At 41.6% G+C, this 27,451-nt stretch overlaps 1 protein-coding gene across 2 annotated transcripts; it reads left to right on the top strand.

Annotated features, from left to right (window-relative positions):
* Nucleotides 1-3,760: 3,760 nt before the first annotated feature.
* Nucleotides 3,761-25,078, top strand: LOC106579897 (zinc finger and BTB domain-containing protein 34). 2 transcript variants are annotated; one of them, XM_014160248.2, is made up of 3 exons: nt 3,761-3,854; nt 9,703-9,758; nt 15,559-25,078. In XM_014160248.2, the coding sequence occupies exon 3, from the start codon at nt 15,592-15,594 to the stop codon at nt 17,122-17,124; it is 1,533 nt and encodes a 510-aa protein (XP_014015723.1). In that variant the 5' UTR covers nt 3,761-3,854; nt 9,703-9,758; nt 15,559-15,591; the 3' UTR covers nt 17,125-25,078. The 2 variants fall into 2 exon arrangements, with proteins under 2 accessions (XP_014015723.1, XP_014015722.1); XM_014160247.2 differs by lacking the exon at nt 9,703-9,758.
* The last annotated feature ends 2,373 nt before the right edge of the window (nt 25,079-27,451 follow it).

Here is a 27,451-nt window from a genome sequence, read left to right as displayed (position 1 = left end):
ATTAAGACATTAATGAGCAAGCTAGGACCGACGTAATCAATATAACAACTTGTTAAGCACTTTTGAAATGTACAGCGACAGAATTCCGAACATGGGCCATTCTTACAGTATTTTCCCTGTACACCAAGTCAGAACCATAGGATAAATAAAGGGGGAATAAAAACAGACAATGAAAGCTCTTACAATATTCGATGATTGCATTTCTCTATAACAGGCTATAGGCTACATGTGCACCACCAAGTCTTAACAGTAGGCAAGTTATGAGGGAGAAAGGGACCAAATGATTAGGGTGAGGCACATCAGCTACTAAGAGCTTACCACACAACATACACTAAGTATAACTTTCTTAGGTACGGTACACATATCTCCCTGGCATATTACCTAATTTATGCAGCAGCATACAATACATTTTTGGACACACCTTGTTGTGCTGTGCTCATTTGAACAGGAAAGTGGCATGGCGGTCCTTGTGGGAAAATGTTGTCTTCAAACTTTGTCATCCAAGTCTGGCATTCTATGGATTAATGGTGCTTTCAAGACAACTGGGAACTCAAAAAAAAAAAGGTAGAATCATGACGTCAGTGATCCTCAGATCAGAGCTCTAGTAAGAGGCCCAAGTTCCTGACTTGGAATTCCGAGTTGGGTGACCGTTCAAAACATATTTTCCCAGTCAGAGCTCATTTTTTTCTGAGTTCTCAGTTGTTTTGAACTCATTAAAGTCTGAGATTTCCCAGTTCCGAGTTTCCAGTTGTTTTGAACGCGACAGAAGTCCTGCTGGACTAACAGCAGGAATGTTTATAATTTAAGCTTGGAAAAGAGACCCTTAAACCCAGACTTGGACCACACATCCGCTCCACTGAATAGCAGGCTAGTGATTGCTTTGCAACGCTTGCAGTTAGCCACTGATTCCTTCCAAACCACCCATTGTTCAATTTGCGATTTCCAACTTGTTGTGTAATGTTTATGTCCAATGGCCGATGAGCACCGATACGTTTTATCTATAATTTATTTTCATTTGACATGGATTGAAAAGGATTTGCCAGAAGATTGTCAACGTGATTCATGATGATGACTGCTAATCTAGCTTGCTAGCTAAGATTTTGAAAGAATGATGTTGACATGATCAGTCCAATCAAAACCACGGTAAATATAACGTGATTTGAAGTAATTTTATCTGTGGCCAATGACCTTGAGCCTTCTTGGACGGGCACTTCTAATGTAACTCTATGGCAGCATCCAAGGAGCTCTAATTTTTTAGCTCACCCCATAGATTTTGCAGTGAGTGACAGAACACTGAGCCAATCACGGCACAACTAGAGAACATTACCAACCCTTATAATCTGTATTTTCCAATGGCTTTCCCACCACCACAGAAAGCACTGAGATGGGCTGAAACACCTGCGTTTTGGAGCTGCCTTACTCAAGAATGCAAAAAAGAGACCATGTTTGTATGCGGCTTTATTAATTCAAAAAAAAAATTCATTGATAGCAAACTGATATGTGACACGTATTACTGCCAAAATAACATGCAAAACAGGCTACAAGAAAAAAACAGGTGGGACTCTGCCCCAACTTCCCCGAATGACGGGTCGCCACTGAGTGGGACAACATTCCACAGGCCACAATCAACAGCCTGATCCACTCTTTGTGAAGGAGATGTGTCGCGCTGCATGAGGCAAATGGTGGTTACACCAGATACTGACTGGTTTACACCTCCACCTATTTTTTTAAGGTATCGTGATGTACGGCCCAGTACATCCCTGGGGCCAAGCTTCCTGCCTTCCAGGACCTCTATACCAAGCGGTGTCAGAGGAAGGCCCTATAAATTGTCAAAGACTCCAGCCACCCTAGTCATAGAATGTTCTCTCTGCTACTGCATGGCATGCAGTACCAGAGCACCAAGTCTAGGTCCAAAAGGCTTCTTAACAGCTTCTCCCCCCAAGCCTTAAGACTCCTGAACAGCTAATCAAATGGCTACCCCCCACCCCCTCTTTTACGCTGCTGCTACTCTCTGTTTATTATCTATGCATAGTCACTATACCTTTACCTACATGTACATATTACCTCAACTATATAGCCTCGCTACTGTTATTTTGCTGCTGCTCTTTAATTATTTGTTATTTTTCTATATATTCTATTTTTTTGTACTTATCTCTTTTTTTTTACTTAACACTTATTTTTCTTAAAACTGCATTGTTGGTTAAGGGCTTGTAAGTAAGCATTTCACTGTAAGGTATACACCTGTTGTTTTCGGCACATGTGACAAATAACATTTGATTTGATTTGGTTTGATTTGATCTCTGACCAACAGATGTATATCTGTATTCCCAGTCACGTGAAATCCGTAGATTAGGGCCCAGTGGATTTATTTAAATAGACTGATTTCCTTGTATGAACTGTAATTCAGTAAAATGTTTGAAATTGTTGCATGTAGCATTCATATTTTTGTTCAGTGTACTTTGTATCCCTAAGTTACTCAAGTGATTGTAAATAAGAATTTGTTATTTAACTGACTTGCCTAGTTAAATAATGGTTAAAAAAAAAATGGTTTGTTTTATTTTGGAAGTAGCCTACAGAGTACAGTTGTTTCACAGCACTTTATTTAGTCTGTGGCACCCCATGCTGGAGAGACTACAGAACTACATGCAGTACCTTTATGACCTGTTCATAAAGGGTGGTTCATTGAGTTTGCGTTACATAAATCCCCAGACAGTAGGATATAGCCTATTACATGTCATTACAATCAGGACATCTGCTTGACACTGTGTTTTGAAATGACGGTTAACGATTTCTGGGCAGGAATAGATCAGCACATATGTGGTATGATAGAAGAGGTGTGCCGAAGATAGGGGCCTTGGCCTTGACCGCTTGTCCAAATGCAGCCACTGACCCCCACTTTCAAACAGTTTTGCACTCCTGCCCAACCTGTATTTCTCTGAAAAAACTCATTAACTGTGAGAGGATTCTCTTTACAAATCCCAAATGTTATTTTTCTTGGAGTTGTATGTTGTGATATGCTGTAGGTAAGCGTTATTAATATTGTAGCGAATGGCGGGGCAGGGAAGTGAACTTGTGTTTGTTGGTGTGAAAGGCAAACACCCTACGCATCGCTCAGCCCCCTCAGCGTTCTGATGACCTCACAGCCGCCATCATAGTTCTGACACCAATGTAGCGAACAACAGGGCAGGGAAGCGAACTTGGGTTGCCGGCACAAAGAGCAAACACCCCAGGCATCGCGCCAATAGCGTTAATCCGCTTGGTGGAAAATGTAATGTGGCTCATATAGCGAAGATTGCTACACTGTAATTTCAAGGGTTTTCTATGTATGAAGGCTATTTGGTAGGGCAGGCCATATATGCTATCTGCTTCCTATAAGGATGGAATCTAAAAAGCAATACAGAAATGCGTTTTGTGGCACCACACCCCACAAATAAAGGTCTTAAATACTGTGATTAAAAACTTTGATCGTACATCAAACAGAGGTACATATACGTTGTAACGTTAACTTAGTATATAGATTGAAGAATAGGATACGCTACAAATGTGTTACTTTAAATAATTTAACACTTATATACAGGGGCGTAACTTTCATTGGGGACATGGTATATGCTATATCAGAAATGGTTGGGGACATGGTATATCAGAAATTGTATGGTATATCTGAAATTGTCTTTTTGTGCAAACCCTACATGGTGCAAACGCAGTAGACCCAGCAGGTCAGGCACGGAAACGTATAGTTACACTTCCGGTTGCAGTTTTTTTTTGCAGTGACTGACACAGCTGGAGTGGGGGGAGGCCTGGCTCTAGTGAAAGCGAGCTACTGGGGGAAATGGGCGACGTTTGATCGGGAAAAGGTGAGTTCGACAGACTTCAACATTGATTTGGACACAAACTGAACATAATCTCATCATCAAAACGTTGTTTCTGCTTGTGTCATTTTCTGAAAAGGTTGTCTGCTAGCGGCTCGCGTTAGGCTGCTGTCCAACGGTAACATTAGCTTGCTGACGCACACGCTTAGCTAATTTTGGGGGAATTTGCCTGTAAAACAAGGCTTCCAAGTTAGCTAGTAATCTTCGATATACGTTAACAGCCGCGATCTCTGCGCATCCCGCACTGTTTTATTTGTTCTGTATCACCGTTCTAGCTAGCATACTTGCTAACGTTAGTCAAATAACGTAAATTAGCTAACTCGCTAACCAATAACTTGTTTTGATAGCCTTAACTGTCAGCCTGGTGTTTTATGCCGTTGGATGAAGCCACCTATAGTACCTAGCTAGCTAACTAGCCTGTCAGAATTTATAGCAGGCTAAGTGGCTAATGTCAGATCGGGCGGCAGCAAGCGCGTCTCTAGAGACAGACACAGTAAGGTTATACAGAAGTTATACTAAGTAACGTTACAACTTTTCGACGCTAATTAGTCCGCCTTGTTAGCCCCCACTAGAAGGAAAAGTCAAATCTAACTTTCTGAACATGATTATCTTGTCAGTCAGTGTATCAAGAAAACGAATAGCCTAACTAGTTCGTGTAGGTAACGTTGGGCTAAAACAATGTTTCATTTTGCTGGGACCCAAAGTGGCACCATAAAACGCTCGTGTTGTGGAAATGGAACGGTTGCTTTAGTTGGGTGACATTTGTTCAAACCGCTGTAAAACAATTAACTATAGTAGCTAGCTAGTTAATTATCTAGTTAGTTACTGTTGCAACTTGTAAGTAAAGTTTACATTATTTTGGGACTAGCTAGCTCGTCTCCTGTATTCAGTCAATTGATAGGCATGTGGCTAAATAACATGCGAATTAGCTGCACGGATTGAAAACAAACCTTACAACTGAAATATATAAATTGTAGGCAAACGTTATTGGATTACACATAAATGATAGGTATTTTTTGTATCTTTATGTGGCGCATCTGGCTTTGATAAAAGGCCAGATAAAACTACTGGTAGTCTGGTTGTATGTTGTGGACACAGCAGTACAAAGTTCAGTGCTATCTAGGGTCATCCAGGTGTCCTTGAATTCCAGGATTTCCCAAAGCTTTGTTACATTAACTTGTTAGATAGTACATTTTTTTTTTGGTGTGTCTTTCACTAGGTAATGCATACTGTGTTCATAACTTGGACTTGGTTGCGCAATACCACAAACATAAAGGGAAGCTGTTTTTCAAATAAAAGGGAACACCCTGAAATTCAAATCTGGACCTAGAGGACGACAGCTTTTTTTCAATCTACCCCTCTAGTCAGGGAATGATTTATCCCTAGAACACCAGGTGTGTGTAATTATCAGGAAGAACAGAACCTATAGTACTCCGGTCCTCGTAGGGTGAGATTTGAATACTCCTGCCCTAGCCCCTGGGCTTTATAACGCACAACAGTGTCTATGGTTTACTGCGACAAACAGAAACATCCAGTCAGCAGCAGTCCTGTGGGTGAAAAACCCTTGTTGGTATGGTCGAAAGAGAATGTCAAGAATCGTGCAAGCTAACAGGCGAGCCACAAACAGGCAAATAACAGCACAGAACGGCATTTTGCAACGCACAACTTGCTGGTCCTTGTAACGGATGGGCTATTGCAACAGACGACTACACCGGGTTCCACTCCTATCAACTAAAAACAGCAAGGAAGCGGCTCCAGTGGGCACGCAAATCACCAACACTGGACAATTGAGTGGAAAAACATTGCCTGGTCTGACGACTCCCGATTCCTGTTGCGGCATTTTGATGTCAGAGTCACAATTTGCCGTAAGCACCATGATTCCATGGCCCCATCCTGCCTGGTGTCAACGGTGCAGGCTGGTGGTGTAATGGTGTGGGGAATGTTTTCCTGGCACATGTTAAGTCCCTTGATACCAATTGAGCAACGTTTGAACGCCACAGCGTATCTGCACATTGTTGCTGACCATGTGCATCCCTTCATGGCTACGGGGGGGTCCGACCCAGTACTAGATGGGTGTACCGAATGTATTAACTGCATTGGGAGGAAGGATGTTTGTCGTACTTTTTACATTTGTATATTCTTTTGTTCTTGATTAAAATCATAAGTGTTCATTTTAGGCCCTTTCTGAACCTAGGCCTATACATGCCTCCTGTAAGACCTTATTGTCTGATAATTGTACATGATGGACATCTTGTGTGTCCTTATACTTGTTATAGTGTGCTCTTAAATATGCACTATGTCTAGATTCTGAAACATATTTTTTCACAATTTATTTGACATGCATATCTCAAGCACCTCAAGCCCACTTTTAGGATTGTACATCCCGCCAATCACCAGCAGAGGGAGTTCCCTTTGAAGCCATTTTCCCATTCACTGTGTTAGTGGTGCTAGTGCTTTGATGGTCATGGAATTTTGGATGATGGTAATTGGCCAGCCAAATGACTGCGGTCATAATAATAATAATACAAAATTGGGGCGCACCCTTTCACCTCTTCTCTGCTCCTGACTGCATGTGCTGACATTAGGGCTGTCCCAGACAACCCCCAAAAAATCTTATTTCAAACTAACCTATTATATATGTAGTTTACTGAGCTTGTCTAATTGTGTGATTTTAAATAATTAAGACACACAAATGATTCACGGCAGCCAGACAGAGCCTAGCCAGAAGAAAAAAACCCTGTTCCCCAACCACTACCTCCCGCGGCTGCTGGCGTTTGCAGATTCTGCCATTACGCTCCTGAAGTTGCCGGTCGTAGGCTATTCCAGGCGTCGGCAAACTTTTCCATTAGGTGTGCCAATTTCTTACCATATTTACCGATCTGCATGCCAGTTATGATTTTCATATGCACATTTCCGTGGAACAGTTTCATTTATTTTATAATAGTCTTTGTATCTCAAAATCATTGTCATGTGATTTAAATAATTTATACAAATCTAAACTTCTTTTGCCATTGCCGACTATATAAAAATAGCCTACAAAAATTTCAGCCTGCATGTAAAATATCCTGATAAAAAAATAAGCCTGTCTGCAAGAAACGTGAAACATTGTATCAAGTATCAACTTGGTCCAGCCCAACACTTGTGCTAACAAACTTGCAACTTGTATAAAATATTCTTGTTCCTCAGTTTCCTGCACCAGTGAGCTCCTGACAGGCACCGCTGTATTTGTGCAAGGAATAAGAAGTAATCAGGTAGACCTATTTTATAACGTTTCCACGGGATCAGTTTTCCCCTTTCACGCCAAGTGATTATCGAAAGGGACAGAGCTGGATAGATTTTTCAAATGGGCTACATTGAGGAACTATTGTCATTCTCAATGGATGTAAAAACAGACTTTGTTTGAGGTGAAGGAAAAAATACTTTGAAGCTCCACAGCTTATTAATGGTGGTGAGCTAAGACGATCAGGAATACTGTCAGATCCCCAAATGGGCACATTTTATAAGCCTACATTTGGGCACAAGCCAGGTAGCCTAGGCCTACTTCTACACGTAATCAGGTGTGCATTCTCACTCAACATTGACAGGAGCGCTCCAAACAAAACACAATGAATAAATTGACAACTCGTAAATGAAATAAACCAAAACTTGTTTCTCTCAAGTGTAGCCTAGGTTGTGCGCTCTGCAAACAACGTGTCCACTCTGACAATGAGAACTAAAGGACTGTAATAATATATTGAATGCATTAACCTCTCTGGGGTATGTGGGACACACTATTCAACAGCCAGTGAAATAGCAGGGCGGCAAATTCAAAACAACAACAAATCTCATAATTCAAATTTCTCAAACATACAACTATTATATCCCATTTTAAAGATGCACTTCTCGTTAATCCAACCACATTGTCCGATTTCAAAAAGGCTTTACGGCGAAAGCATAACATTAGATTATGTTAAGACAAGAAAAACCACACAGCCATTTTCCAAGCAAGGAGAGGCATCACAAAAACCAGAAATACAGCTAAAATTAATCACTAACCTTTGATCTTCATCAGATGGCACTCATAGGACTTTATGTTACACAATACATGTATGTTTTGCTCGATAAAGTTCATATTTATATCCAAAAACCCCATTTTACATTGGCGTGTAATGTTCAGAAATGTTTTGCCTCCCAAAACTTCCGGTGAATGAGCACATCAATTTACAGAAATACTCATCATTAACGTTGATAAAATATTCAACTGTTATTCAAAGAATTATAGATACACTTCTCATTAATGCAACCGTTGTATCAGATTTCAAAAAAGCTTTACGGCGAAAGCAAATTTTGCAATAATCTGAGTACAGCGCTCAGATATCAAAACAAGCCATACAGATACCCGCCATTTTGGAGTCAACAGAAATGACATAATAAATATTCACTTACCTTTGATCTTCATCGGAATGCACTCCCAGGAATCCCAGTTCCAGAATAAATGTTCGATAAAGTCCATAATTTATGTCCAAATACCTCCTTTTTGTTTGCGTTTAGTCCACTACTCCAAATGCAGGAAGCGAGCGCAAAATGTCACGACAAGAAGTAAAAAAAACGTATTTACGTTTGTAGAAACATGTCAAACTATGTATAGCATCAATCTTTAGGATGTTTTTATCATTAATCTTCAGTAATATTTCAATCGGACAATTCCAATGTCTTCAAAAAAGAAAAGGAACACAGCTAACTCTCACGTGAGCGTGCGCCTCTGAGCTCATGCCATTTTCTCAGTTGTCTACTTCCAGGAGCTCTTATTCTCTCCATATTCAGAGTAGAAGCATGAAACAACGTTCTAAAGACTGTTGACATCTTGTGGAAGCCGTAGGAAGTTCAATTTGCACCCTAAGTCACTGTATACTGTATAGGCAATCGCTTAAAACTACAAACCTCAGATTTCCACACTTCCTGGTTGGATTTTTCTCAGGTTTTTGCCTGCCATATGAGTTCTGTTATACTCACAGACATCATTCAAACAGTTTTAGGAACTTCAGAGTGTTTCCTATCCAAATCTAATAATATGCATATCCTACCTTCTGAGCCTGAGTAGCAGGCAGTTTACTACGGGCACGCCTTTCATCCGGACGTCAAAATACTGCCCCCTACCCTAGAGAAGTTAACAGAAATTACAGTAACCAAATGAATTGTAGATGAAAATTTATGGGAATTAAGGGTAAATGTACTACTGCTGATAGTGGTGTGCCATCCCCGCTGCCTCTGCAATGGATTAGTCCACTGAGAATGGCATCAATCAAGACGTGCCATAAAATAGTTTTTTGCAACTGCTCGACTCAAAAATTATTGGTCAACCAACAGCCTATTTACCGTCCAGTCGACTAAATAGGGTCAGCCCTAGCTGCCATAAACACAGAATGAGTATAACGGGCGTCCCTATTCAAGTAAAAAATGGCACAATGGATTGACTGGCGGCCATTGGGAGTGGACCCATAGGAGCAAAGCAGGAAGTAAGATGACAACTCGTAAAGCTGAAACCACACAGAGACACCGTCAATGGTGTCAACTTGCGTGCGAGAGTAGAGCGTCAATTCACATACACTGCCAACTTATTTGTCTTGAGAATCCATAATAAGCAGTTGTATTTATGTTCACTATGTAGCCCTTGTGAATTACTGTTGTTCCTTTTGACACACCTCATGTCTTATGGGACCACCGTACCGGCCTCCTGTTATGTTGGCTCATGAACATGAGGAGAATTGTAGCTAATACACCCTAGCAGTTTATAAAGAATTTGTCTCTTATGTAGTTTCGTTCTTTCTACATAATGGTATTCTCTCTTGAACAGAGTTTTCTCAGCCGCAGCCTGCCTAGCCTATATGCCTGTGCTGGAAATCGACAAAGGTAGGCTTAAAGTTATTGTTTTCAAATATGTATTATTGGCGCAGGCAGCTGAACTTGTCAAGACTAAATAGACACTTAACTATACATGTCACTATTCCTGATTTAACAATACACAGTCTATTTTCATGGCTGGTTATATGGTAATTGTGCCAGCCCTAGGTATGGTGGTGTAATGTATCATAATGTCAAAATTAGCACTACGGAAATGTGGTGTACTTCTTGAGTATATTGTTCCAAACAATGTCTTAAAATAAACTAAATCAAAAAGGGTGCTTTTTTTTAAGTGGTTTAATATTTAAGGTGAATAAATGAATGAAATTGTATTTCAGAATTTAGACACTCCATATGTTAGAGCACACTATATAAGGAGTATCATGACACCAAGATGTCTGTCATATAGGTTCACAGATCATGGGGTCTTACAGGAAACATGCCTCATTTTCTCAAATAATTAGTGATGCAAATGTAAAAAGTATGTCAAACATCCTTCCTCCCAATTAAGTTTGTTCTGGCAATTCTCTTGTTCTGGCAATCTGAGATACCCAAAATATTTTCAGGCTGTGCTGGCGTTGATTCGCCCCACTAGGTTATGAATTGCCCGTAGTTCCTTTTAAAGCAGCTGAGCCAGTCACATGTTTGTTTACAAGTAGTATCTAACTTAGTAGCTGGTTAAGCTTGATTTTGCCAGAAGCTAACCATATCTTGATAACAGTGGAAAAATCCAACCTTACTGTCTAATTTGTTTTGTGTGTGTGAAAATAGTGGCCCTTGTGTTCAGGGTCGGTGATACCATATATCCCGGGATTTCGCAAGAATGGTATAAAAATCTGGATACCACCCAAGCCTAGTTTTGACAGAGTAGTAGGCCTGGGAATTGCCAGGGACCTCACGATATGCTATTATCATGATACGATTATCTATTGCGATTCAATATTATGATTTCATGTTCCAAACACATTGCTCACTATATGTCTGCTAGACGAGAGCATGATTCTTTTTTTTTCCTTTTTTTGTTGATCTGTCAGGAAATGAAATGCTGCAAGCATATTGGCTCACTATTTTAAAAAGGTGGAAAACGAGCTATAGGAGGAAAAATACCGGGTTTTGGCACAGGTATCGCCGACTAACGCTACCTACAGTAGCAAAATAACAGGTGAAGGAAGTTATGGTTGTTACTGGTAGTTAGCATAGTGATTTACTCAGCTCAGCACTCAGTTTGGCTGAGTATAAAAGAGACGGATTTGACTTCTCTGCCCAGCGACTTACAAGCAACAGGGAAGTATTTTTATCTGTACTGATTAGGCTATGCCCAGCAAATATGCAAAGCCTGATTTCCCTTGCTAATTTTGTAATGGCCATTATTTTAATTAGTCCTGTACTTGTAATTGTGCTGCAGTCACTCCACGGCAGCTTGGTTATCAGTTTCTCTGGTCATTGAAATGTTCTTTACCCAAAGGGATTGGCCAGAACGGAAATGATTGAATGGCAGGAATAGCAGCCCATGTCAGTAATTGACAGTAAAAAGAGGTTGGTGATGACCTGTCAATGGAATGAGGCCGACAGTGACATCCCGAATGTTGTGTTATTTTCATGGTGTTGGTCACATTTTGATTAGGCTTGTAACGAAAGGATTGCGTTGTCTTCCAGTGCTTTTTCTTCAATGCATGGGGAATTCTAATACAACATGGATGATAGGAGTCAGAATATAGGCTAATGGATAATGTCTTAATCAACCCAGAAACCCAATTTCCTGTGGGTCAATGATAAATGTATTAATTCCTTGTTATTTCCATTGCTCAAATTCTGTGTGATTGCATGTTATTCTGCTCACACTAGGGCAAATAAGATAATCCCCCCCCACGTACTCCCCCTCCAATTTCACAAGATCCATTTTCTCAGTCTCCCACTCCCGCCCATTTCGTATTGCTCTGCCATGTCTTGCTTGTTTTGCAATTTTGGCTTGGTTCGGGCTGCATGCTGTTTTGCAAAACACTGCTTATGTTGAAGTAAGCATTCATTGCTTGTTGTTTGCCAGTGCTGACATTCCTGTTTCTACAATATGCTTTTTTAAATTGAGTGATGGGCAAGTTTTGTAGGTTGTCTTTTTGAAGTGCAGTCTTTTGTTCAGTTACAGGCCCACATTCCGACTAGTCATAGGCCTACCTACAGCAGATGAAACACCAGAGTTCCACTTACCTGGTCTCAGGTCACTTTCTGGTACCTCAGGTTGTCCTGTACTTAGACAAAGCAATATGACTAGAAAATGGGTGTTACACTGGTCAAAGTTAATTTCACTTTTAGTGATTTAAAAAATATATATTTTGGGCTTAATCAAACCTGCTAAATAGGGATGTGTACGGTTATTCAAATATTCAAATATCCGAACGGACATTAGAATTTGAGAACTTGTGACTACACTAATGCAATAAAATTACAGAATTAAAAGTTAGCAAAATGAAAAGGAGTAGGCTACAACAGCCTACCTATTGGTTGCTCGTTTTAATTGAATGGGTAGCTGGCTACTCTAGTCAAGACAGGCCCTGTTATATGGGATGATTTAACATTGTGGCAGCTACAAGTTATATCGTCTTGGCTGTAGCCGAGTTCCCTTGGCTAACATTACTTAGTCCCTCTCTCCCTTCCCTGCTCGGCTCGGTCCCATCTCACACCGGCCCCTCTGCAGCTGCAGCAATAGAGCGCAAGAGTCTCTCCTTCGCGCAGCAATGCTCAGGTTAAAAACGTACATTTCAAAAAGACGCATGTATTTCGAACATCCGTGTATCCAACAGAAATTCATGATACTATTCGAGTAGTGACATTATTTCAAACCCCCATCCCTACTGCTGAACATAAGTGAGTTTGTGTTTCCAATCCAGTCCATTTTGAACCTTGCTTCTGTGACCCTCACCGCTTTGGGTTCAGCTCAGCCACTCGGCATACGTTCTTTGGCCGCCCTTCAACTTGGCTCTCAGTTCAGTTTGCAATGCATGGTGTTGGGAGTGGGACAGGCCACTGACACCTTTTAATATGCATGCTATATTTGAAAGCCTCATTATGGCAGAGGGAAAATAATGCACTTCCATTTTCTCTTTCTGTCTTTTTGCCCTCAGTCTCCTGTGCCAACCAGGATGAGAACATATGGGTAGTGGCACAGGTGTCTTGGCAAGCCTAGGCAATCAGAGAAAGTGTTTACGTTCTCAAACTGCTGACAGATTCAATGCGCAGAAGATCATACTGAATTTCCAGGGAGAGGAAAGCGGGGTGAGAGAAAGGGAGGAGGAGAGATTGGAGTGGGGGGAGAAAAGGGCAGAACTGGAGAACGGACTGAGACGGACACGTTTTTTTGTAAAATAGCTCAAGCCTAGTTGCTAAAACCGGATACATTTGTACCTCGTACACTACATGACCAAAAGTATGTGGACAACTGTTCGTCGAACATCTCATTCAAAAATCATGGGCATTAATATGGAGTTTGTAACCAACTTTTTTTTCTATAACAGCCTCCATTCTGCGAAAGCTTTCCACTAGATGTTGGAACATTGCTGCAGGGACGTGCTTCCATTCAGCCACAAGCATTATTGAGGTTGGGCACTGAAGTTGGGCGATTCAGGCCTGGCTCGCAGTCAGCGTTCCAATTCATCCCAAAGGTGTTCGGTGGGGTTGAGGTCAGGGCTCTGTGCAGGCCAGTCAAGTTCTTCCACACGAGCTTGACTAACCATTTCTGTATGGACTTTGCTTTGTGCATGGGGGCATTGTCATGCTGAAACAGGAAAGGGCGTTCCCCAAACTATTGCCACAAAGTTAGAAGCATAGAATCGTCTAGAATGTCATTGTATTCTGTAGCATTAAGATTTCCCTTCACTGGAACTGAGGGGCCCAGCCCGAACCATGAAAAACAGCCCCAGACCATTATTCCTCCTCCACCAAACTTTACTGTAAGCTCTATGCATTCGGGCAGGTAGCATTTTCCTGGCATCCACCAAACTGAGATTCGTCCATCAGACTGCCAGTTGGTGAAGCGTGATTCATCACTCCAGAGAATTCATTTTCACTGCTCCGGAGTCCAATGGTGGTGAGCTTCACACCACTCCAGCCGACGCTTGGCTTTGTGCATGGTAGTCTTGTGTGCGGCTGCACGGCCATTGAAACCGATTTCATGAAGCTCCCGACGATCAGTTCTTGTGCTGACTTTGCTTCGAGGCAGTTTTGAACTTGGTAGTGAGTGTTACAACCAAGTACAGACAATTTTTACACGCTACGGTTTGCAGTACTCGACAGTCCAGTTCTGTGAGCTTGGGGTGGTTGTGGTTGTTCATTCTGTCTGCAACAGATTTTTTTTCCTTTGAGTGGATGTTTCATTTAATGGTGATCAAACTATCTTTTGTATTTTTTTTAAATTAGTCCACAGACCCAACATACCTCACCTTTTTTGGGGCGGCAAGTAGCCTAGTGGTTAGAGTGCTGGACTAGTAACCGAAAGGTTGCAAGATTGAATCACCGAGCTGACAAGGTAAAAATCTATCATTCTGCCCCTGAACAAGTCAGTTAACCCACTGTTCCTAGGCCGTCATTGAAAATAGGAATTTGTTCTTAACTGACTTGCCTATTTAAATATTTTTTTGCATGTCACATTTTCAAGATATAGGATTTTCAAGAAGCAAAGTCTCACTTGCCACATCATAATGAAGCAGTGTTCAGTCCCGCTCTGGGTGTGACCAAGAGACTTGACATTTACAGCTAGGCTGGGCCGGCTTCCACTTTGTTGCCAAATAACCCGATTTTTTTCTTTCTTTGCCTGAACAGATATTTAAAAGGAAGTGCAATTAAAATGTAGAAATGCTTTTAGAACACAGACTACTGTTCTTGTCATATTCCTTCTGAATAATTCAGTAATTTGATGATTCATTTCAAATTGCGTCAGTGCTGTCATGGTAACCTACCTTGTACTGACCACTCAAGGTCCAAGGGCCTGCAATGTTAGTGCAGTGAGGATTTTCACTCCAGATCTGCTTGTATGTTTTGTTGTTTTTGCTGTGGTGCAGGTTACTTGTTTTCTGAGTGCTTTTGTGTTTTGATCTTGTGCACTCCCAACAATTAAAAATGGCCTGAATCCTGAAATGGGTGGAGTGACTATGCTCTTGCACGCCATCTCCAAACTTGGATGAGGCTGCAGTTATCCCTACAGTCATTCCTTTGCTAAATTACTGTGAAATGGCCCAGATGCTGGATCTTATTTCAAGTCAAGATTGTTCTCTTGTGAGTCAGTAAGGTCAACCCTTAACTGGGCTACAACACTCAATGCTGTTTGCTGCAATAGGTCAAATGCACTCGATTATTTTTTTCCAGCCATTTCTTGTATGAATATACTCAACACATATTTCTTGAAGCACCAGGGAAGTGTACAGTACTGTTTTTTTCATAAAAAATGGACATCCTTTTATGCTGTTGCTGCTAAAGAATGAGGGTAACTTGTATTAGCCATGTCAAAAGCATCGTTTTTTTCCCCCAGGCCAGTGTGAATGTGAAATGCTGTTGTCTAGGTTTCTCAGTGTTGGCATATTTCTGGCACAGACAGCCAAAGTTTGCTCATATAGCGTGCTTGTTTTTATTTGGCTGTTGTGGCACACCATGATTGTACTTGTAAAGTAAAATTAACCTCACCTGTCAATGGACATATATTTTGTATGTGAAAATGAAACTTGTAAAGACCAGCCACTGATTCAGTGGATGACTGGTGTTCTAAGATGCATCCTGATTCTTATTCATAATGATTTTTTTTTTTTCTCCGTTTCTGCCACAGGCAGCCTACAAACTGGAAAGACCTATCCAAGAGATGGACGACGGCAGTGCCTACATAGAGTTTGACGTGCCAGAGTTCAGCAACACCGTTCTCAACCAGCTCAATGAGTTGCGACTGCAGGGGAAGCTATGTGACATCATCGTTCACATCCAGGGCCAGCCATTCCGTGCCCACAAGGCCGTGCTGGCGGCCAGCTCACCGTACTTCCGCGACCACTCGGCCCTGGGCACCATGAGCGGCCTGTCCATCTCTGTCATCAAGAACCCTGAGGTGTTTGAGCAGCTGCTGGCATTCTGCTACACTGGCCGCATGTCCCTGCAGCTCAAGGATGTCGTCAGCTTCCTCACAGCAGCCAGCTTCCTGCAGATGCAGGCCGTCATCGACAAGTGCACCCAGATCCTGGAGGGCATCCACTCCAAGATAAGCATCCCCTCCAGCGCCACAAGCCCAGACAAGGAGGGCTCCCAGGCCAGCCGCAATGGTGTCAAAGACAGCAGCCTCTTCATCAACCCCACACAGATCTCCCCCCCATACTACTCCAGGCACAGCATAGAGGCCCGCTCTGAGCTGGCAGCAGGGAAAGGCCATGGCAGGGCGCGGTACCAGGAGGAGGGCCAGTCAGACCGAGGCAGCAGTGACGGTGTGTCAGAGCAGGAGGCAGCCATGGAGGGAGAGACAGAGCAGGTGGAGCTGATTGGGAAGGACGGTCAGGTGACAGACGTGCACGTGAAGCTGGAGAAGACAGATAGGCCCAGCTACTCAGACAGCTCCTCGGCAGGCGATGATGGCTACCACACAGAGCTGGTGGATGGAGAGCAGGTGCTGGCTGTCAGTGTTGGCTCCTACGGTCCCGTCATCCAGCCGGCCGGCTACACTTACTCAGGCCTGTCGTCCCCCTGCTTCGTGAGCCTCAGCAGCTCCAGCCCCTCCCGCTCCATGCTCAGTGGCTTCAGGGGCGGCCGGGCCAGAGCCAAGCGCCCCCCAGTGACCGTCCCAGCAGAGGTCCTGGGTCATATCAAACCGGGAAACACTGAGGACAGCAGCGAGGCAGTGTTGGGCCAAGTAGGTTTTGAGAACGATGTGCGAGAGCGGAGCCTGCGCAGCCAGTGGTACCCCTACAACGAGAGGCTCATCTGCATCTACTGCGGCAAGTCCTTCAATCAGAAGGGCAGCCTGGACCGCCACATGCGCCTGCACATGGGAATCACACCCTTCGTCTGCAAGTTCTGCGGAAAGAAGTACACGCGCAAAGACCAGCTGGAGTACCACATCCGCGGCCACACGGACAACAAGCCCTTCCACTGCCAGATTTGTGGCAAGTGCTTCCCCTTCCAGGGGACCCTCAACCAACACCTGAGGAAGAAGCACTTGGGGGCCTCAGAGGGCCCCAACCACATGGACTCTCCAGAGAGGACGGAGGGCATCTCTGGTCAGAAAGACCCAGAGGATGCCTCAGAGGGGATGGCCTTTGAGACGCAGTATGCTGAGGAGGCTCCGGCCAACGACATGGAGGAGAGCTCAAAGTGCAGCCCTGAGGAAGCCGAGGCGTCCAGATGTGATTTTTAGGCCCTGGCTCTGGTTGAGGAAGCTTTAAGATATGTTCTTTAAACGTTTAGGATTTGTTTTGGAACCAGCTCCTTTCGATGTTGAACCTACTTTGTGCATCCACGTTTTCTGCCTGTCCATCCATTTTTGTGAAAGTCAACTGTTGCTTAATGTAGAAGAGGAGAAAGGGGTACTTTAAAAAAAATAGATTTCAAAGGGAAGGGGTATCAACTTGCTATTGATAAGGTGCCCTCAATAATCAAGGCCTTTTGTTTTCGCTTAAAAAAATATATGTTTTTGAAACATATTTACAGAGTAATATAGGCATGTTGCAATAATTGATAATGTGAAAGCTCTGATAAGATGCTTATCATATCATGTTTTTACCTGACCTGTTTTTGCACATGTGGCCAAAGGAGGTCACTTTACTCACAAGGAATTATTTTTCTGCCAAGTGCAAAGCTTTGTGTGAAATATCCGTTCAATACCTCATGATACAACTACATACTCATAACAGACAGTATTTTAGCTTTTATGAAACTCCACCGGGTTCTACCTCATATCCAAGAACCTACCAAGAACAGAAGTGTTCACCGTTTTAAAAACAGTTTTGCTTTAGGGTATCTGTTTCATTTGCCAAACTCTAGGCAGAACATCCTCAGTCCCAACGCTAAGCCTTGATACTTTAGACTAATATTCCTTGCTGATTGTATGAACGCTGGACCGTGTCCTTGTCCATTGTTTCATGGTCAGACAGGATGTAATGTGGGCAAAGAACAAAGGTGCTATATTGATGTGTTTTAAGATATATTAAGTGTGTTTGCATTGAGCATGCGCAAGGACAGTGGATAGAGTACAATAATAGAGGATAATACATGACATATGATTTCCACTGTCTCTACAGCCAAGATCTATTTAAGCAATAAGGCCTGAGGAGGTGTGGTATATGGTCAATATACCATGGCTAATGGCTGTTCTTACGCATGATGCTCCGCGGAGTGCCTGGACACAGCCATTAGTCGTGGTATGTTGACCATATATCACAAACCCCCGAGGAGCCTTATTGCTATTATAAACTTGTTACCAACGTAATTAGAGCAGTAAAAAATTCATACCTGTGGTATACGGTCTGATATACCATGGCTTTCAGCCAATGAGAATTCAGGGCTTGAACCACCCAGTTTATAATTATGTTTTTAGAACACACAGGACAAATTCCTCTTGTCTGTCTCTTTTCACCACTGAAGGTCACATGCAGTTGGCCATTTTTGATTTTTTTGTTATATGCTATTCTTAAGCAATAAGGCCCAAGGGTGGTGTGGTTTTATAGCCAATATTTCAACGCAAAGGGCATGTTCTTATGCACGACACAAAGCAGTGCCTGCATACTGCCCTTAGCCGTGGTAAATTGGCCATGTATCACAAACCCCCGAGGAGCCTTATTGCTATTATAAACAGGTTACCAACGTAATTCAATCAGTAAAAATACATGTTTTGTCATACCTGTGGTATACGGTCTGATATACCACAGCTATCAGCCAATCAGCATTCAGGGCTTGAACCACCCAGTTTATAATATATTTTAATCCACATGGGATCAATGATTTGATCCTCATACACAGTGAAGTCATTTGGAGTGTCTTCCATTCTCTTGATGTTTTAGTTTGTTATTCTCAACCTGTTTATGTGAAACACTTAGTTTATTTGTGTGGAAATTATGCTCAGTGCAGTCCCACTCATTAGCTTGGCACAGCAAGGGCAGTCCTGCCCTGAATCTGTGCATAGGATCAATATGCAAATAAGAACAAAGGAATATCAGCCATCTTGTCATGGCATTTCTTTATTCACTCTCCATTTCATTAGGACTCATGTTCTGCTCTCGTCTTCTCATTCACTGTTTCTGCCCTTTCTTGATCCGACATCACTGTTGAGATGAGGGAAATCAAATGGGAAAGCTCATTGATGCCTCATTAGAAATTAAGCGCTTGATGGTATTTTGAGAGAAGCTTGTGATCCAAAGTAATGGTGCACTTTTTGTGTTTCAAGTAGACTGGTCTGAATGGAGACTTGGTGATAGTTTTGTTCGTTTTTTGATGTCTTGAAGATCAACGGTGACCATAAATGTATTCGGCAAAAAACTAGGCTACTGCTTTTTAATAGTCAGGAATCAAATTGGAATTGCTTCGGTCAGCGTAAGCCCTGTTGCCAACTGATGTTGGTAGCTAGCTATTTCAGTGTTAATAGGTAAATAATCATTGAAGGCACTGTTGGTCTTGATCTGCTTTAGAGATTAGCTGGGCTGTCAGGGCCTAGCAGTTGGACGAATGTCATTGACCACATTTGAAAACGTTAATTTCCGCTATTCATATCGTCATAACTCACGAATGCACATATATGGTGGTGATGGGGGGTATGTTTGTCAGACTTATATTGCATTACATGACTAAGCATTGCAATGCAGAATGCCATGGCATAGTACAGGCCCAGGGATTAGCTGAACTGGCTTTCGACTTATTGTATGTCAAAATACTTCTAACTACGATAGTTTCGAGAAATTACAGGAATAAATTCAGATAATTATTGCGCCAACGTGCTAGTCCAGAGTAAGCTCTTTTTAAAGGCCCAGTGCAGTCAGTGATTTTCCAAACCTCTGCCAATAAGTCTTCCCTTCCCATTCAGACCACTCCCAGACATTCCTAGCAAAATACTTGTTTGAAAGTTTTTTGCTAAAAAGCCATTTTTGTCCATTTTTATACAAATCTATTACAGTAAGGTACTTTATTGTTACCCATAAAGGATTTGATATTGATATAAAAACAGCTGCATTGGGCCTTTCATGATCAGGTGGAAAGCTGATCCTTGAAGAGCACTTTTTGACGATAGTCATTTTGCCCCCTTATCCCTCTTGTTGATTTGCTATTTCAGCAGTGTGACGCTTTCCTTGTATCCTATGTACCTTTCTTTAGTTTTTACACATGATCACACAATCCAATAACTACAGTAAGCCTTCCAAGATGGTAGAAGGCTCAAATAAAATGTTAATTGTCACATGCTTCACTGTTTAGAAGTGTCCTGAAAAGCCCAGAGGTCCAGGTGGGTGTGTGAAAGAGCATTTCCTCTTCATTTAATGTAGCACCACCATTTATGAGACCTGTTATTTTTCGTATGTATTTTTTTTTTTCTCCTTGGTTTATTATTTTGCAGTGATTTTTGTTTTCATATTGGTATTGAGCAGTTTTGCATGCATGTCCAGTGTTTTACCCTATATTTATTTAGCAGTGGCGGCCACTTCAAAATAATAGTTAATATATATTATGGCACTTCCACTGTGGGGCTGTATTTGTCTCTTTGTGCAGTTTGAATGAAGTAGAAGGTAGTTTTGCAAACCATTGCTAACTAGCGTTAGCACAATGACAGGCATGCTAGCTGTTGAGCTTTTGCTAGTTAGGAAACTTCCTTTAAACAGCAGCGTGTCTTTGCAGAAATACATATGTGTATTTCTGCCCAGACATGCTTTTAAAGTGATGGTGTGAGATTTTGCCAATTAAGCACTTTTTCTACATACCCAGTCAGATGAACTCATGGATACTAGTTTTGTTTCTGCATGCAGTTTATCAAAGGAAGTTTCTAACTAGTGTTATCGCAATTGCTACCTAGCGTTAGCGCAATGACGAAGTCTATGGGAACAGCTAGTATGCCTGTCATTGTGCTAACACTAGTTGGCGATGGCTTGCAAAACAACCTTCTACTTCCTTCAAACTGCACGCAGATACATAAATATAGCCCCACAGTGGAGGTGTCATAATAACCATAAAACCTAGCTGTCAAACAGGGAAATGGTTCCAATCATTTTTCCATCATTCATTTTTCCCATAGGGAATTTTAGAAACACTAAATATAAGGGCTGTGTTTCGTGTAGGCTTATCCTGATGTGAAGTTTTCATAATGTAAACCTCTCTCTCGGACAAAGGGACTTTTCTCAATATATTTGGCTCTATTTACTCTGATTCAAAAATGCGAATTTGCTTCAAAGTAGACATCATGCAAAACTACATGTCTGCAAGCTCCTGCACTTCGTCTCTAGCTGATACCTTTGCGAACAGGTATTGTCAATTTAAATCTTGCATAGTCTTGAGACAGTTAACATAATTGTCCATTTAAAGAAATGGAGCTTATTTATTGATTACTACATTTAACTAACTTTAGGTAGGTAATCCAGAAATTCTTACCTTTGCCTCGTTTCGGCAGTCTTGTCCAGATCATCATGGCATTTGTAGTTCTTTATGATAGCCACATTAGCATCTATTTAGCATTTCATTTTTGTGGGGTAAATACAGATAAATATATTGATTAAGTCGCCTTGTGCTAGAGAGATTTACACTTCTCAAAATGTCACGCCAGGATAAGCCTAAACGAAGCACAGCCCTTATTTTAAGTGTTTCTATAATTCCCTATTGTATCCACGAATTCATCTGCCTGGGTAAGTAGAAGGGCTTAGTTGCCAAAATCTTATCCCTTTAAGATCAGTGTGACACATTCAAGCTGATATTTGTAGTGAACAGAGCGAGCACAGCCACCACATGCTCCTTATCGCCCAACAGTGCTGTTATGGCGCTCATCAGTTCTATTTCCGATGGGGTCAACATAATTACATTTTCATGTGTTTTGAAGTAGAATGTCTTTTAGTCATCAGAAATGAGGTTCTCGCAGCCAGCAAAGAAAACCAGCCCACTCCCCTGCTTCCTTTGCCACCGGTGTTGAAAGAAAATACTAGGGGAAACACTACTGTTCATATCATTAGGTCACCAATGGTCTCTCTATGCCCACTACACAATGGGTTCATTGTTTTGATGTCCATTGTCTTGTTTCACCAGATGCCATGGAAACCAAAAGGACCCTTCTCAGATTTAGTGAATTCTGATTCGCTATCGTCTTGTTGCTGATCTTGTCCGTTTTTGAAGATCCGTGACGGCCCCTTTCCCTTTGTTTTTCCCAGTTTTTATTTTCTCCCACATAACATGCTTGACAGTGTTGTGGCCTAAAGTCAGCCACAATCTATTTTCCACTGTCTGAATGCCTACTAGGCAGAAGTCTAGAATGTCATGTTCTGTGTGTTAACCGTCTTTGTAAAGTCTTATAACCCTGCTCATATTGAATCTGTCCCCCTACCGATTTATAAGAGGGAATTGACCTTGTCATATAATATAATCCTTCTCATGATGTCTCGCGTTATTAGAACAGGGGCAAGCTACTATAGGTTATTTTGCCAGGAGTCCAACAGATGGGAGTCCAATGGATAATCCTCCATAGAAATCAAATACTGAAAGACAAAGGTCTGTCTATACATTTGGCCAACAAGAGGAAAGATGACTTTCCTACATAAGATGTAGCCTGGTTGCTATTTTCCAATTCCTTTCTATTTCCAACTGATGTTCTTCTTACAGTTGAGTCCCACATAGTCTTGAACATGTTGCCAGATATATTTAATATCATGAAAGAAATTGTACAGAAATTGAGTTTGTTTATTTATATAATTGTAAGATGCCAACCATATAAATCCTAGTAATATTTTGAAGAACAAAAAAGGCTTTTGAATTGTGATCTGTGCCTTGCCACACAAACTATATCCCTGACTCCATGGCACTTACAGTGGACTTCTGTTTTGTGCCTGCCTTCAATGTAAAGAATGAAATGGGTCAAGGGGAAGGTATATCTATTGATAAAATACTCTAGATTTCACTTTAATTTGGAAAAATCTTTCCTGTGATTAGTTTATGCAACAATTATTTGTCTTAAAGGGAATGGGCGCATAATTGAGAATAGTTCAGCAGTGAGGAGAATTATGTCTTAGATATATGCCCAAGTTGATCTCTTAAATTATGCTTACATGCCACCTCCATTTTTATTCAGCCGTACTTATTTAGCCCTACTATTTCCTTGTCATCAGACCCCATTTGATATCCATTAATAATGTGATGAATTGTGTTTATGGTAATATGGTGACTTGCATGGCATCTAATCACAGTCGTGAGCTGTTTTGTTCCTCTCTCCAGAGGCTGTTTTGTATGTTTACTCTAGCCTTTCTGTTAGCACTGAGGACAATCGAAGGCATTGCCTTCAGTCTCGGAGAGAGTACAGCTAGACTCTTCCTCTCTCAAGATTCCTTTTGTAACATCTGGCCAGGGGGACAGCTGCTTGAGAATGAGCAGATTTTAAAAACATGACATTTGTCGAGTGAAAAATGGCAAGATTACCCTGTTGTATTGCACGTCACTCACCCACAAAATAGTTTTTGAAATGCCGATGGCTGTTTTTGGAACTCAACATTAGTTATTGTTTTTGTCTCATCTGGCATGCACTTAGAAATAACCTGTCTTTGATACATTCATATTCCAGAGGGGATCTACTCATAATTTTAGTCTCCACCTCACCTATTACTTTATCTTAAGGGACCTTTTTACCCTTAAATGGTGCTTATAGACTGGTCTGTTTATTTATAGATTTTGATATACAAAATACTATACACTTGCATATTTACATTATAGGGGGGGTAATTTGTGTAAATGCTTTTATCAACTTTGGTTATTAATGCCACACCACTCACCAACCAACTGAACCTGACACTTATTTGCGTTCACTCTGTTTGTTCAAAACTATTCACAGAAAAGGTAGGAGGGAGATGCTCGTGGGCCAGAACTAATCAGAAGGAAGTGTTTACAGGGAAGGCTGTTTGACTACTTTTTGAATTTTTGAACAGACTAACTTCAGGTAGTTTATGAACACTGATATAGACTTTAACAAAATCTGAAAGTCTTCCATAGCTTCTCTCAGCCTTTCTCCACTGTGTAATATACAAAAGCAATAACCTTTTTTAAAGGGGATGTATTGTCATCAGTGAGCCTAATCTAATTTTGGGCCTGTCACAGCTCAACCAGACATTGAATGTCAGGGAGCTATCGAATTGAAGTAGGACGAGGACAATTTGATATTGATATTTTTTTATATATTTTGTGAGTCATTGGACAGGTTGAGTGAAAATGCTCATTAGGTGAGACTGGTATTGCTGGTCTTCTAAGTACGCATCCAAAGCCTATGACTGTCAATTAACTGCAATGCAAAAGCTAAGCATGTGATTCAGTCAAACTCAATGGCACTGGTTTTAAAATTGCACCTCCATCTGTATCAAATACTGAAAGGGATTGTGGGTTGCAAAGCCACATTGGGAGTGGCGACCTGTGTTCATGCTAAGATGTAAAGGTCTCCCCTTTCCCCTCGTGTACTGAGACTGAAGTTTCAGCTGTTCAGAGTGGAATTGGTCAGTGCTGCTTTAACTACATGTTAAGACTGGCCTGTTTCCTTTGATGTGAAACTCCTTGGTCTTTGACATTTGGTGTCTGGATATCATGTATTTTGTTGATATGGCACAAAAAAAATAAGTAGAACTCAGGGTTTATACTAGTGTTATAAAGTGGTCACTCTGGGCATACAGCTCATATGCGTAGAATTCAATGTGCACTTCTCTTCAGGTGGGGAAATAAATCCTCAGTCAGTGGTTCCCAAACATTCTGCCTCAAGGGTCTCACTGAACCCATGTTTTCCGTTCCCCCTCTGCATGCGTGTGACAAGCACAGAGTTTCAATGTTGAGGAACAGGGGAGACCTTTTAGTTTGGCCAGGTGTCAGCCCACCTCCCTCTAATCCACTCTACATACAACCCAACTGTGAACCTCAGAACTCTACTGTTATGTACAACTATGAAGTAAATTAAGCTAGCTAGAGCTGAATTATTAACTTGCCATTTATGAATTTATTTTATAGCATGAAATATATGATATATTTATTCAAATTATATTTTACTCATAATCATTCTGTGCTGCTTTTTGGGGGTTCTTACGCTTGTAAATTGCTTTTTTATGATACAAAGAAATGTCAATAGAAAATGCGTTTGTTTGTAAAATAAAGATGCTGATTTGGCACTCCTGTCCAGTGATTTTTCTTGCAGTGGTGGCAGAGGCGAGCAAGCTGTTTACAGGCTAGTAATTACATTGTTTGGGTGCAAATAGGACCTGACCCGCAGAGGGATATGTGGCACACAATCAGGATAAAAAGTTAGTACAGTAGCTAACTAGTAGCCGACAACTTCAATGACCACGTTGAATTCGAGCAGTCACTGACTAACAATGTTTTTTAAAATTTTATCCACAGCCAGTTTGTAGCCCTAAAAAACGGAAGTGAGTTAGGAATTCCAGAAGTTGAAAATTCTATCAGGTAAATTAATGGGGAAATAATCGGATAAACGCCAAACAAGATCTAAAGTTAACACAGGCTTTGGAGAAAATGCATTCAATGAGATGTCAGTCAGTTAATATGACCTTGATGGCTTGTTTTGATTACATAAATACTTCACAAAAAGTGACTTTAGCAGATTAAGATTAAGTCATCGAACAAAACATAACATCAAGCACGTTTACCACATACCTTATTTTCCGCGGTTAACCCCCCCCTTTGGCTAACGAGTCATGGCCGAGTTGGCCTCTTAGTGTCTACAAAAATATGCAATTTCTATTGCGGTATATGATTACTCGTGCAACACGATCATCATGTGGAGTTCTCTGTACAGTTTGCATGCTGAGGTCATTCGAGGCGGGCCGGCTGTAAAAGAAATGGGACACCAATTTAGATTAATACATATTTATTCAATTATTTGACATCTTGACATGAATTGCTGATGTTTCAATTGCTTAGATGGCCTGTAACATGGTCAGTTGGGATTTGGGTCGAGCTCTGCTGCCACTTTTTCCATCTTCTCCAATTCATGGCCAACATGTAGAACTTCTGCTCTCATGGACAGCAGTGTCAGTGTTTGCTTATCCTCCCATGCTGTGTCTCCTCTGCACCACCAGTGTGCAGTCACCACCAGGCAGCTTGGACTCCAGCCTCCTGGCCCTTGTCCAGCTGATATAGCGTTGGAGCCCAGCCAGCTCCAGGAAGGCTTCCATGGCCACAGTGTTACTGCAGCCAGATGCTGGCTGATGGAACTGTGGCCAGTCAGCTCCCTGTACTGGGGCGCAGGAGGACAGGGCTGGTCCTGGATCTGTCTGACCCCTGGACCAGAAAGGGGTTCATCCTCACAGCCCTTTGGCTCTTCTGTGTCATCTCTAACCATACAGCTTCTCTCCCCAGACTGTAGAGGGATATCCAGAGTCAGCAGCCTGGCTATGGTGGCATATTGATGGAAGAGTTTGGATTCTGACCAATGATCAGTTGACTGCCCTTTTTGCTTAGCCAGGTCTGCTGATTAGCCAGGTGGAAGCTCCCTGTGTTGTAATGCTCTCTAATGGTGACCTCAATACACCAAAACACTTTTCCTGTAGCCGTGCCGTGCCTGCAGCTCGACAATAGAGGTCGACCGATTAATCGGAATGGCCGATTTAATTGGGGCCGATTTCAAGTTTTCATAACAATCGGACACCGATTTGGCCGATTTGTATTATTATTTTTTTAAATCTTTATTTAACTAGGCAAGTCAGTTAAGAACACATTCTTTTTTTTCAATGACGGCCTAGGAACGGTGGGTTAACTGCCTTGTTCAGGGGCAGAATGCCAGATTTTTACCTCGTCAGCTCGGGGATTCAATCTTGCAACCTTACGGTTAACTAGTCCAACGCTCTAACCACCAGCCTTACATTGCACTCCACGAGGAGCCTGCCTGTTACGCGAATGCAGTAAGAAGCCAAGGTAAGTTGCTAGCTAGCATTAAACTTATCTTTTAAAAATTAATCAATCAATCATAATCACTAGTTAACTACATATGGTTGATGATATTACTATTTTTTTCTAGCGTGTCCTGCGTTCCATATAATCGATGTGGTGCGCATTCGCAAACAAGGACTGTCATTGCTCCAACGTTTTACCTAACCATAAACATCAATGCCTTTCTTAAAATTAATACACAAGTATATATTTTTAAACCTGCATATTTAGTTAATATTGCCTTCTAACACACATTTATTTTAACTAGGAAAATTGTGTCACTTCTCTTGCAACAGAGTCAGGGTATATGCAGCAGTTTGGGCTGCCTGGCTCGTTGCGAACTGTGTGAAGACTATTTCTTCCTAACAAAGACAGCCTACTTCACCAAACGGGGGATGATTTAACAAAAGCACATTTGCGAAAAAAGCACAATCGTTGCACGACTACCTAACCATAAACATCAATGCCTTTCTTAAAATCAATACACAGAAGTATATATTTTTAAACCTGCATATTTAGCTAAAAGAAATCCAGGTTAGCAGGCAATATTAACTAGGTGAAATTGTCACTTCTCTTGCGTTCATTGCACGCAGAGT

The sequence above is a fragment of the Salmo salar genome, chromosome ssa20 (genome assembly GCF_905237065.1).
Source record: "Salmo salar chromosome ssa20, Ssal_v3.1, whole genome shotgun sequence".
Classification (NCBI taxonomy): Eukaryota; Metazoa; Chordata; class Actinopteri; order Salmoniformes; family Salmonidae; genus Salmo; species Salmo salar.
This window is presented reverse-complemented; position numbering and strand designations above follow the sequence as displayed.